Source organism: Polypterus senegalus, chromosome 4, assembly GCF_016835505.1.
Source record: "Polypterus senegalus isolate Bchr_013 chromosome 4, ASM1683550v1, whole genome shotgun sequence".
In the NCBI taxonomy this organism is placed as follows: domain Eukaryota; kingdom Metazoa; phylum Chordata; class Cladistia; order Polypteriformes; family Polypteridae; genus Polypterus; species Polypterus senegalus.
The window spans coordinates 58,920,472-58,933,930 of NC_053157.1; the positions used below are offsets into that span (position 1 = coordinate 58,920,472).

The 13,459-nt window shown below is 35.0% G+C and overlaps 1 protein-coding gene across 1 annotated transcript in view; it reads right to left on the reverse strand.

Moving 5' to 3' along the window:
* The window catches only part of LOC120528711 (transmembrane channel-like protein 2-A), a 67,011-nt gene extending 57,920 nt beyond the window's left edge, over positions 1 to 9,091 (reverse strand). The window contains exons 1-4 of the mRNA XM_039752867.1: positions 9,001 to 9,091; positions 8,499 to 8,731; positions 7,989 to 8,030; positions 150 to 465 (exon numbers count right to left, since the gene is read on the reverse strand). Coding sequence (XP_039608801.1) covers positions 150 to 465; positions 7,989 to 8,030; positions 8,499 to 8,544 — 404 coding nt within the window. The 5' untranslated portion in view covers positions 8,545 to 8,731; positions 9,001 to 9,091. The remainder of the gene's footprint in view (positions 1 to 149; positions 466 to 7,988; positions 8,031 to 8,498; positions 8,732 to 9,000) is intronic.
* Between the last annotated feature and the right edge of the window lie 4,368 nt (positions 9,092 to 13,459).

Genomic DNA, 13,459 nt, shown 5'->3' on the forward strand with positions numbered 1-13,459 from the left:
TTTTTAAAAAAAATGAATTGATATATTGCCTTTAACAGGAAATATTACAAAAGATAAAGAAACCCTACCTGCTGTCATTCTTTTTTTTCTTTTTTTTCTCCCCACCATCATCTTTATTTTTATTGTTTCCTTTTGCATTTTTGTCTGACTGCTTCACTTTAGTGTTTTGTTCCTCCTTCTCTGTTTTGTTAATGACGTTTTTATTGATTTTTTTCTTGGGATGATCATCCTCACTGTCCTCCTCACTGTCTTCCTCTTTGACTACCTTTTTTCTGTTAGCTTTTCTTTGTCTTGGAGCTTTCTCTTCTTCTTCCTCTTCGTCTTCAGATTCCTCACTGTCCGTATTTTTACCCCTTCTGCCATTTCTCACCCGTGTTGCTGCACGGCTATTATTCCTGTTGTTTCTCCTGCTGGCAGGTTTATCAGCTTGTCTTTTGCCAGTTTGTCCAGGTTTTGGTCTATCATCTGTATATAATCAATGGTAAAGAAAACTAATGTCATATCTGTTCATCTTGAATCACCATACTTTTCCAAACAAAATACACAAAATAGTAATTTCATCTAGGCAGGATAAAGCAAAATTGAACACCTTGAAAATATTATGTATGCATAACCCTTAATTAGACACTAAGTCTTCGTACTATGGTATTCATATTTAATGTAACATTAGCAAAGTACTCTCTCGAGGGAGCAATCAGATAGATGGAGATAAAAGCTGGAGTTTTATGCTGTTTTCACTTATCAGAAGAGAAGCATCAATGTGCATGTGCTGAGAAAAAATATGTGAAAAATTTGTATCAATCTGTACAATAAACAGAAGGTTAAAACATAAAAGCATCTTTGGAAACAGAACATGATTTTCTTTTGAGTTTTTCTTGAGGCCCTGTCTTTTTTTAGCATGCTATTCAATGTATGTTACTTTTTGATTTGAATATATAAGTTTGTATGGAAATCTGTCATAACTATTAAGGACAACATTAGCGGTATTAATACAAAATGTTATTTTTTTGTATTAAAAATATTGGGTAAATTGTGTTTATTTTTGTCTCTTGTTAGAAATTTTACAAAAATAGTACAAATCTACTTACAGTTACTTAATAATAATAATAAACATTAAAATAATAATCTGGAATATTTTCCAGAATACAGTAGCAGTGAAGCTACTATAAAATTAGATTTGATTATCATGTGACTTCACACAATATCTAGCCTAATGCATATGAACAGAGTTGGAAAAAAATACTCAGAAATAATAATTAAGTAAAAGAGACTTTCAAAACTAGACTTGATGTTTAGAAGAATTAAATGTAAAGGACTGGTGAGCTTTGTTGGGCCTGTTCTCACCTAGATTGTTCTAATGTTAAATTTTTATTTCACTTTCAATGTAAAAACACTGTAGTAGAAGGAAAAAAGTACTTGCTTTCAAAAGTACTGAAGAACGAAAAATAAAAATACATTGTAAACAATACTCACACAATACTTTGCTACAGAAATGCAGTACAGAATAATGAATCACACAAATGCAATCCTCCCTTTGATCAGTGCATAACTGCAGTTAGTGTCACAATGATGACCTGAGGTGTGGTACTGGTCAGTGTGGCTATGACTTACACTGTGCCACCCCCACTGGGATACCCAGCAGCAGTAAATGAGGCAACCCTACTCCAGAGAGACAAAGACTAAAATTAAATATAGAAATAAGGATAAAGAATGAAAGGAACAGCTCAAAACCCGATCACTTGAATAGATACATAATATAACAAACTGAGTGGAAATCAACACAGATTAGGTTTATTATACTTTACTGAAGTAAAGAATTTAGATTTTAGAAGGGCAATTATTACAATAAATAATAATACAACACTTTCAGAATTGCAGTATATCTTTAATAAGAATTCTCCTTTGAAAGCTGTGGTTTTCTTTTTTCAGTTTGGTTCAAATCTTTATTTAAACTACCCATTCAGGAAATCACATAAACTAAGGAAATGACCACACATAAACTTGGATGTAAACTGGTTGTCTTAATATCAGTTGTTTAATGTATATTCATATTCTAATCCACTCCAATTGCCAAATTCAACAGAATTGCAGTTTCCTACACATACAAGCATTAGGCCAACTTGCATCAATATTACACTACAATTATTCAACTTCATTACAGCATAATAAAATGGCAATTTCAAATCTGAGAGTCAATGTTCTATTAAACAATAGTCTAAACATGGGTCAATTGTGCTAAATTTAAATGCTCTCTCATGAACCATGTAAAAAAATAATAAGGGTAGCATGGAAATAAAATAAGTTGCGCTCTTTGCAATTAAGTAGAATACAGAATAAATAGATGTATAATTGTCCAATAAAAAAATTAAATATTGAGGTGGGCTGGCACCCTGCCCAGAGTTTGTTTCCTGTGTTGCGTTCAGTGTTGGCTGGGATTGGCTCCAGCAGACCCCCGTGACCCTGTAGTTAGGATATAGCGGGTTGGATAATGGATGGATGGATGGAAATATAAAATATTTTTAGAACCAAAGCAAAATATATTGCTGTTCAAAGTTCACCCTTGCACACAAAACTGGAATATTAACTTAATAAGTCACTAGTACATTTATTACTACTCAGATAACAAGGGACCCTCAATCTGTGCATTTGGAGCTCATCTGACCCCTCACAAGACACAACATCTCATTTGAACCCTGAACCCTTATCTTCTCCAGTTAATCATCAACTTTTATAGCCAAGCTCAGTCTAGCTTTTCAGTAACTGGGCTTGTAAGAATTCCAATACTCTTTGCGTACAACATAAGTATATTGCTCGGACAATATAAAACTTGTGATCTCAAGACATTACTTGAGCCCGTACAATCTTGTTTGCAAGAGATTAAAAACATACCACTTTTGGGATATCAGGGGCTCCACATCTGATAGCTTTACAAGAGGGAAATACGCTTAACCTCAATTTTTTTTTAATTTGAAGGGGAATTCTTGAAAGCAGGGACTACTTTAGGTGCTGGCAGGCACAAAAGGCACTGCATTATATATTAATCGCCCTTGCATCTTACATATGTGAACATCATTTTCAAATATAACCATGGGTAAAATGCACATTCAGTTTATTTGTTTTAACAATGAGTGGAGAGAGTATGTGAACAACCTACCAAATGAGCAGTGCACGGCACGCTACAGCCAAATCTAAAGTATAGCAAAAGTTGATAACACAACTAATAGGTCTGTGTAAAGACTAATGAAGTCTTGATAGAAAAAGTGACGAGGTAAAAATTATGCTATTTAACCCAAAAATGTAGTAAAAAGTAAAAGTAGCCCTAAATGAAATTTACTCAAGTAGCATACAAATAGCTGAAAAATGTATTTAAGTAAAGTAAAAAGGGAGCTGTAGTTATTTTACACTTTTGCATATGAAATCTTTGGACAAAATGGCAATACAATCTTCTTCATTAGTTAAAGTATTATTATCTAATTCTGCATTCCAGGGATGCACAAAGCTAGCTACAGAAAATTTCCGTATCAATATTAAAAAAGACCCTCTCTAAAGTTAACCCTAGCCAGTGGAAAAGTAAGAATTCTCTATAATTCTGGATAAACCTTCAATGAAAATTCTGAAATGATAAAAAAAGAAGTTTAATCTGGACATCACAAAATATACATAATTTGTATACTGTATTTGTAAAAATTTTATATATTTATGTAAAAGGCATGTGAAAACGAATGCAGACTCTTTTTCAATTCTGTGGTTTTGCATAACAGGACATAATTAGCTGTCATCGAGTTTTCACCTAAAAACCTAAAATAAGGTAAATCATATCTCCTCTAATCCCAAAGCCTCAGTGAACAAACAAAACATAACAGATTTCATTTTGTCATTATACAACAAAAGATATATAGTCAAATACACAGCCGTAGGGAGCACAAAGTTTCTGTTTGACTAATATGGGGAAGGATTTGAGTGTGACACCACCTGTAACATTTGTTCTGTTTGTTGCCCCTGATCGTAGTCGCACAACTGTGTGACTTCTTTTTTTTTTTAATCTTGGATATGAATATTAAACAGGATATTCTCTGAGACCTCAGCCCTTCTCACATTATCCTTTGTTTACTCATAGTATATTTACACTATATACAAGATGTTTATTTATCCAATATAAAAAGTACTGTATAAATAAATATAAAATGGGTTCCAGCTAGTGTATTCTTATCCCTATGACTGTGATCTTGGCATGGTATGAAGAGACATCTGAGCTTCAATGATTCTTAGAATTCTGTTGTTGGTGATATGAGCTCCTGACTGGATTACACATTAGAAATATCAAGTATGTGTCATGTAAGAGTAGAATTCTTCATTATTGATTATGTTTTAAATATCTTGCTTTGTTTACTATGATGTCTTTATATATTTGAGTTCATGACCATTTCTTCTATGATCTCCTGGGGCCTCATGTATAACGCCGTGCGTAGAACTCGCACTATAACATGGCGTAAGCACAAAAGACAAAATGTGCTTACGCACAGAAAAATCCAGATGCAGGAATCTGTGCGTACTCCAAATTCCACGTTCTTCCGCTACATAAATCCCGATCAGCGTGAAAACTAACGCTCGTGCACGCGCATTATGTAACGCCCCAAATCCTCCCAGAATTACATCTCTTTGAATATGCAAATCAATATAAATCGCCCTTAAGCGCAGCCTTCTGTAAAAAGACAATGGGAAAAGCACGGGGGGAAACATAAGAATTTCAGCGAATACCAAGTGGAGGCAAAGGAAAAACATACTATTTGTTCAAATAAGCTGTGGTATAATCAACAAAAGGAAGTTGATCGAGTGGCATAGCGTGTTGGAGAAACTTGAAAGCTCACATTCACAAAATCACACAGTGCCGGAAATAAAAAAGAAGTCACATATCAAAGTCGCCGTGGAAAGCCGAGTTGTAAGCCCACTGTCTGAGTGTCGTATGAAAGCTTATTAGGGTACAGAGAAAAAAGCCACACGGTGGGGAAAAAGCACAAAATGTCAACTTCAATCTCGACATTTCCACTTTAATCACGTATTTTATTTTGTCATTAAAGTAGAACATCATAAAATTCATCTTAAAATAGTTTAATTAACCAGTTTCTAAAATCATATCGTAATTAAAGTAGCACGTTAAATGCTTTGTTTTGTATTTGATTTTCTATGTGCTCTATGTGTGTGAATCACTACTTGCTTCTTAAACCGGCTCTCTTCCTCCAACTGGACACAGAGTGACATGACATTCGTGATATTACAGCTCTCTGAATAACTAAAATACTGAGATGTATACGTGATGTCATTTTCATGATGATAGGAGTTAAAGCACGTTATTAAACATGTTTCACTTCAATGAAATAATTTATTGCAGCAGTACTCAGGGGTGGCTCTAAGCTTGTGGTGGCACTGGGCAGAGGAAGAATCGGTGGCTCCTTCGCCCGCCAATGTCATGCACGGTGGATGGCCACGTATGTTGCAGACACTGCATAGTCGCCTCGTGCTCATGACACAAGCATTTAACTTTTGCCGAAATTTGTCGCTGCGTTTTTAGCTGTGTTGTTATTTTATCTTTCTGTTTTATATTCAATATATATTGGCGTAGCCGTCACTGCAGTCAGTGCTTTTCTTTCCCCATGTAAGCAGGAGTTCATATCAGGAAATTTCAATAAAGTTAATTGATAGATTGCTTAAGGGAGGAGAAATTTGGTGGGTGGAGTAGAGAGATAAAGATAGAAAAAAACACAGAAGTGGTTTTTGTGTAGCTCAGTGCGGTATGTCCACAGTTGTGTTCTTAAAGAAATAAATATAACTGGCAAATAGTCCACAAAACTGGGGTGACCATCTCTTTGTGCCTTTCCACACATCGAAGACTCAGTCGACTATGCTACCGAGGTCGCCCGCAAGACAAGAAGAACTGACGCCGAATTCTGGTAAGGAGAGTAGCGGATTCTTAACACCCGCTCTTACACCCAAGTAACCGATCGCCATACAATCAGCTCTGTAATAGACGTTAAGCCATCTGTAAGCTTAGCGCCGATTCTTCAAAACGTTTAAAGAACATTGAAATATCTTCGTAGTACATGTTCAATTATTCTATCCTTAAAGACACTCCCAGTGAAGAATATAGATTATTTAAATGAAGTTAAAGTTTTATCTGTATAATTTAATAAACATATTTTGCTACATTTCACCTTAAAAATGATATTGTCATCATATGTAAATACGCGCTTTATAAAGTGGCTCAGGTTGTGAGATATTATAACTATAGTGCAAGTTTACAGTGGGGTGATTGTACTTATAAGTACAAACAGTTCTACAAGGAGCACTTGATTGGCTGCATTTAAAGTTCTTGGGATTAAACTGTTTTGAACCGCGAGGTCCGTACAGGAAAGGCTTTGAAACGTTTTGCCGTGGCTGAGACAGCGTGTCCTTGAAGCTGTATACCGATAATTCTCTTTCCGATCAGCTGCTGCTGTGATTCACACTCAGATACAGTGATATAAATACTCCGAGTGGTGCAGTGAGAGAAATATGGAAAAAGATGATCCGCTGTGGTAACTCCTAACGGGAGGAGCTGAAAGAAGAAGAAGAAGAAGGAGAAGTGAGAGTAACAACGCTAAAGCAGTTATGGCATTTGGAATACTATGGCTGTTCCCTGGACCATTATATTGTTACGAGTTAATTACAATCAGATGCATTACACTAATAAACAATATGCGGTTAGTTTCTGTGTATTTATAAAGCCGCGTCATGAAAATAATGAGTAATCACACAAGAACAGTACCATTGCTTTGACGCTGGGTGCCGCCAGTTTGCAAAACCGAGCGGAGAACTTGCGTATGACAAGGCATGAGGTACCGTGGAAAAGTGCGTGGCTTTACGCCAAGTGTAGGTTTTATACATCGCGATTTGAACGTGGAAAAGTTCTTACGCAACATTTCTGTGCGTACGCACCGTTTATACATGAGGCCCCTGGTTTTTTCACGTTAGGCAATTTCCTGATTATTATTGTAGCCAGCACATGACTATAATTCACCCTATGGTCAATATATTCAGAAATTCTTCAGGCATTCCTTCTCTTTCTCATGAAATTATTACAAAACAAAGCACTAAATTGGTACTGAAGTTCTGTGTGAGTCAGAAAGTTGCCCAATTGAGTACCTTGGGCCAAAGATTAGTGATAAAATTTGTAGTCATGTCATGTGACCTGTGGCAAAATATGCTGGACACTCATGTAAAAACAGGCTCTGTGCTGTAAACTAATCTCCATTTGGGGATGGGCCTGATCAAATGGATTTGATGCCCACTGAATAGACTTGTAGCTTACAAACAAATAGTGACAGTATGATGGAAATGACTAGTTGAATGATCTATTTAGAATGATTTAAAGTTTCAGCGTTAAAAGAACTTATGCATTTCAGGAGAGATCTGAAACATGGAATATAAATGGCCCCTGTCTAAGACCTCATTAATGGAGGTAGATGCTGCACATTAGTGGTGGTTGAAGTGGCTCCCCACTTGCTATTTAAAGAACTTTGAGTACTGAGAAAAGCACTATACGTATGTAAAGAATTATTATTATTATTATTATTATTATTATTATTATTATTATTATTATTATTATTATTATTATTCAGGCATCAAGTACTTATACTTAAATAGCATTATGTGTACATAAATGTTATCATAGTGTTATTAGTTATGTGGGGGAGAGTCATGTGTACAGAATAAATTGTCTATTAAGTATATAATAAGTGAAATCAGATAAATATTTACAATAATTCTAATTATACACAGTATAGTCAAAGTATATTGCATTCAGGATGTTATTTAATGTTAACAGACTACAGTGACAGAGCAGACCATAAAAACTGACAAATAAATAATTAAGAAAAAAAATTTTAAACTATCAAATTCAAGTTAAAATTCAGAACTGGATTCAAACCAACCTTATCAATAAAGACACTCACCCTCACTATCACTTTCCACCTGTCCATCAATTTCAATTCCCACTGGAAAATATCAAAAAAGAATGTGAGGTATTCATGCAGTTATATAAAGTTTCATAACTGTTTTTTATAATTAATATATATGAATATTTACTGTAAGTACAGATAGTTAGATACACTATTCATATAATTATATTTAAATATATATATATACTGTTTATCTAACTGTACTGAGGTCTTATATATCTAACTGAGGTCAACTTGTTTTTACATAAGTTTATCATTATTTTATAATAAATAAGACCTAAAAAGTAAATGAAGTGAAGAATTGGGGTTATTGTTCAGAATGTGGTAATTTATAATTAGCTTCATGCAATATTATAGAACAAATTCCTTTATAAATCTATAGTAACGTTAACTTTTTAAAGTATCACTCAATTAATTTTTATTTATTTATCACTCTTATGTTACTGTATTTCCTAATGGTTGATTAAAGTATACATATAACAAGTAATAACATGGTGACCTCACCATCCTCCATTGTGATCTGTAACTGACTTTTGCCTTTCCTTGGCATGTTTGAAGAGATTTATGATGGTTTATGCTGTTCAATAGCTGTAATTCCTTTATTGCATTTACATCGCAGGCACTTCCTTACAAACAATTGTGCTTTTTTACAGAATAGCTTGTCTGGGTAAGATGATCAACAGCATGCAGCAGCATTCTTACATCTCCATGACAACAGCAAATAGCAGCGCAGAGACCTAAAATAATAAATTGGTTCTTTGAAAACTATTCTCATAAGAAAACCATGTCCATATAAGATAGTAAATAAATACATAGTAAACAGATACATATTGACATTGAACTTTGTATTCTAACATGTACATGTTTGCTTCACATTTGTTATTTTAAAATGAATTTCATATATTTGAAAACACTTCCCCATAGCTGAACTTTTTTTTCCCAAACTCAAATTAAGCATAGTACATTAAAAAACGATACACATATTAGCATTTAACTGTCAACTCACTTTTCTTAATGGAACATGCAGAATGTCAAATGACTCAGCAGACTGAAACTGATGTATCCATCACTGATAAATCCTTTCAGAGGTTGAAGAGAAGATTTTTTATTTTTGGTATTATCTTGAGCATAATCGAGTATTTCTCAAAGTGTTTTGCCTTCACATTTATCTATCTCTGTTAATCTTCACACTATTCTGATGTAAATAATGGTGTAGTCATCTGACACCTAAAGGAAGATGTTAAAGTTTTAATGAAGATTCAAGTTACCTTTCATGTAACATTTCATTTCAGGGGTTTTGATCCCTTAGCTTTACTAATAATTAACAATAGAAATGAAACACACACATACACACACACACACACACACACATATATATATATATATATAAATGCATTTACTAGTCTAACATGCTGTGTATATGACATAAAGTGAACATAATAATTAAGTGAAATTAATAATTTAGTGATACACCAACCTACATGCTTTGTCTCTGTAATTACTCTTTAATAAAGATGCACTGCTCTTTTAAACAATACCACTATAAAAAATATTATAAAAATATTTAAATGTACACCTTCTTTAAAACATTTTTCTAATTGTGATATACCTGTATTGTCATATTAATCACACATTATTTAATTCATTCAAAATTATACAAGGTAAATCATCTGTTTTAGTTACAAAAAATGTTACTTCAAACATGGTTTAATGTTTTAACAACGCTGACAGGTAATACCATTAAGTAATCTTGTTACCAGAGTAATTAGTACATTTGAGAAAACTACTCCCAGACTGAATATATTTAACTGTTAAACTATTTGGGCTATTATGGACGGATGGGTAATTGTAAAAATTGTCTTAAATCCCCTTATTAAAATATTCCAAAATAAAATAGTTGGATGCTACATGTTGTGGTCTATGGCCGGCCAGTCATCCCAGCCAATACCCCTTGGCCGCCAGATGGAGTCATCCCTGCAATGTGGAGATGCCCCGAATTCCAGCAGGGCATCATGGGCTATGGAGTTTTAATACACAGTTCTGCTGGATAACGTCAGGGCCACCAGGGGACGCTGCAGGGAGACACAGGGATGTTTGTTTTTCATACAGCCCGGAAGTACTTACAGGTCACGAGGACAGAAGAAATAAAGTGCTTCTGGGCTGACAAAGAAAAGAAGAGTTTTGATCTGACCGGGAAGTGCTAAGAAGTCACATGGACTGAGGGTTCAGAAGCACTTCTGGGTCACGGACTATAAAAAGGACTGTGGGAGATCCCAGAGTTGAGCTGAGCTGGGTGGAAGGGTGGCAACGCGTCTGGGAGTGGTGGAGTGTATTATTCTGGAGTACTGTATTGTTCAATAAGTATTGTGGAGATGAGGGTGCTTTGTGCACTGTGCATTAATAAAAAGTCATATATTTGGACTTTTACCTGGTGTTTGACGTATTGTCCAAGGGTTAAAGGGAGCGATAGTGCCCCCTATCTGTCACAATGTATAGGACATATTAAAGCAAACATTTTTTAACTTTCACATACTTTGTATATGATTTTGGCTTCACAATCAACAATGAAAATTCTATTCATGTAAACATGTATATACTAAACAACTAATTATGACAGAATACTGCATAATATAAAGAGGCAGTTGAGAAGCTAATAATGTTAATTTTTTTTAACATTTTCATAGAAAATTGTATATTTGAAAGTCAAAGGCACTATAAATAAAACAAGTGCTAGTGAGCTAAAGAGTTTTGAATATTTCAGAAAACACTGTTGTGTGGCTAGTAGAAGAACCCCAACTTCAGTTTACACAATATTGCTTGTAACCTTGTTGGTTTACAAATCTGAATAACTTAAATATATTGTTTTGTGTTTAAAGTAAGTAAACAATTAGCAATTAATATAACATGAAAAAGTGAATGTCTATTGCAACACTTTAAAGCTATTGACATATTCTAGTTATTAATATATTATATATAAATGTCTACGCGTGGAAGTGTGTGTGTCTGTCCAGCCTGGAAGTGACAGGTGGAATCGAGGTAAGGGCTCCACCTCCGAGGAAACAGAAAACTCGCTTAGCTGCTAATAACACAAGCGAGGACAGCATGTCAGCAAAAGAAAACCTCAGAAGAAAGACAAAGTCGTTTAGCCACTAACATTGGCAAACCAGTATCCCTTTTACCTTTCTTCCCGCTGCTAATACACAAGCGAGATGAGCACATCAACAAAATGAATCATCAGAAGAAAGACAAAGTTACTTAGCCGCTAACATCAGTAAAACAGTACCCCTTTTACTTTTCCTCCTACCACTAATGCACAAGCGATGAGAGCATGTCAGCAAAATGAATCCTCCTAGGAGAGAGACGCCCAGAGTAGTTCCTTTCAATTACCTAACATCTCTACATTTCAGTTTTTTTTTTTTCTGACGATTTCAATAGTTTCTGGGACCCCGGGCTTTGTACAGCATGTGCTTATACAGCTAGTAATATAACTGTATAATTGAAGCGTTTCACTTAATTAGCTGCTGTCTCATTGCTACAGGTGCTTTAGTTTGAGTCTGAGTAGTTTGCAAATCCTCTCCATGTCTGTGCAGTTTGCCTCCCAGAGATGAGGAGGTGTCCCTAAAAATGAAAACTGTGAATGAGCTGGTTTTGTGCATTACTGTGCCCCCGTTGAAGTGGTTGAACATTTATAGTTAATTCTTACTTTCTGCCAAATGCTGTTGGGATAGTCTTGAGCTCCATGTGACCCTCAGTAGGACTAATAACAAGGGATGTTAATGTATGCCAAGGGGGGAGACCACTGTTGCTTGAGAGTTTCTGTGATATGGGCTCCACAGGAAGGTGCAGCACTCTAAAATGAAAAAAGCAGGTTCAGAAAATGGATGACAGAGTGCAGAACAAATAAGACACTGGAAGTCGCATATGTAAAGCATTAGAAAATGATTTCTAAAGTGTATTAAAGTGACTTCCCAATCAAAACATGGAAATTCAATTTTAAAATAGACATACATTTTGTTCCTCTTTTTATAACAAGATTAAAAGCTATTGGAAAATGCATTGCTTTGCAAACACTTTTAAAATTATTGTTAGCACTCCGGAATGCATTATTTGCAGCATTCATATTCAGGATGTACACCCAACGTTTCTTTACTAGATAATAAGATTAAGATTTTGGTAACACTTTAATTTAGGTAAGAGCTTAATGTACACTTTTTGGGTGTTCATGACACTTATAAAACATCAGTATAGAGTAGATAAACACTACGTGAAATAAAGAAAAGTAGTTGTTTTTTTCTGATGCAATAAACAGTGACATATTAGTTCCATTTTGTTTCTTTTTTTTTTTAGATATTCTTGACATACAGCAATTTCTTAAGTATTTATTTCCTTTTTGCCTTGTTTGATTAATTTTGTCTGGTGTCTTATGCGAAGAATTCACTAAATTGACTCTTGAGTGTCAGTGCATGAAGCTTCCATTAACCTGAAAAGTAAGTGGATGACTTTCAGGCCTTTGCTTTATTGAGAGGCTATTGAAATAATAATAATTTTTGAGAAGAAGAAGAGGAAGAGGAGGACAAGAAGATTTCCCAGGTACTGGCCACTGTTTCCTAGTGTTAGCTAGGTAAGTTTGGAATTATTTGGATTGTGGCTGTGATGCTTTACATCCTCACAATGAAACACACCAGAGTGCAGTGTCATCTGTTCACTGAGACTTGAATGATACTTTGGTGATTATGACTGGCACCCTCTCAACAACTAGACACTGAAAATTAAAAGAGGAGAGGAACTTGTTGTGGACCTTGAGAGAGCCGCAATCCAATCTGCATTAGTGGAGCACTATAAGAGAATGTAGATTCAGAATTGTTCAGTTATACTGTAAATCTCCAGTAACTAAAGTTATATTGAAGCAGGCACAATGCTTTAATATAGAAAATGACAAAAATCTTGATGGATTTTGAGTGCTTTGCCTAGGCTTTTGCTTCCTGACTGATACATTTTTTCCCTCAATACTCCCATACCAGTATTCTGCTTTGCTGCACCAATGGAGCAGTGCAGCCCCTTGTGCTGGCTCATCACAATTCATTGCCCAAAACCCAGTAGAGTTCTGCACAAGAAAATGAGAACAACAAAAGTAAAACAAACATATCTAATTATTTAAATCCACAGTCCAAAAGAGTGGTCAAAATGAGCAGAAGGTTAACAAGGGATGTGGATGAAAGTCCTAATATAAATGCACAACAACCAGAAAAGATCTTAGATCTGCAAATTCTGATTTGCTTGTTATTCCTAGATCTACGCATATAAGAGCTGGTGAGCAGCATTCTGTTCTTATACACCTAAAATTTGGGATAATTTTACTAATAGAAATATTCATCCATCCATCCATCCATCCACTATGTTATATCCTAACTACATGGTCACGGGGGTCTTCTGGAGCCAATCCTAGCCAACACAGGGTGCAAGGC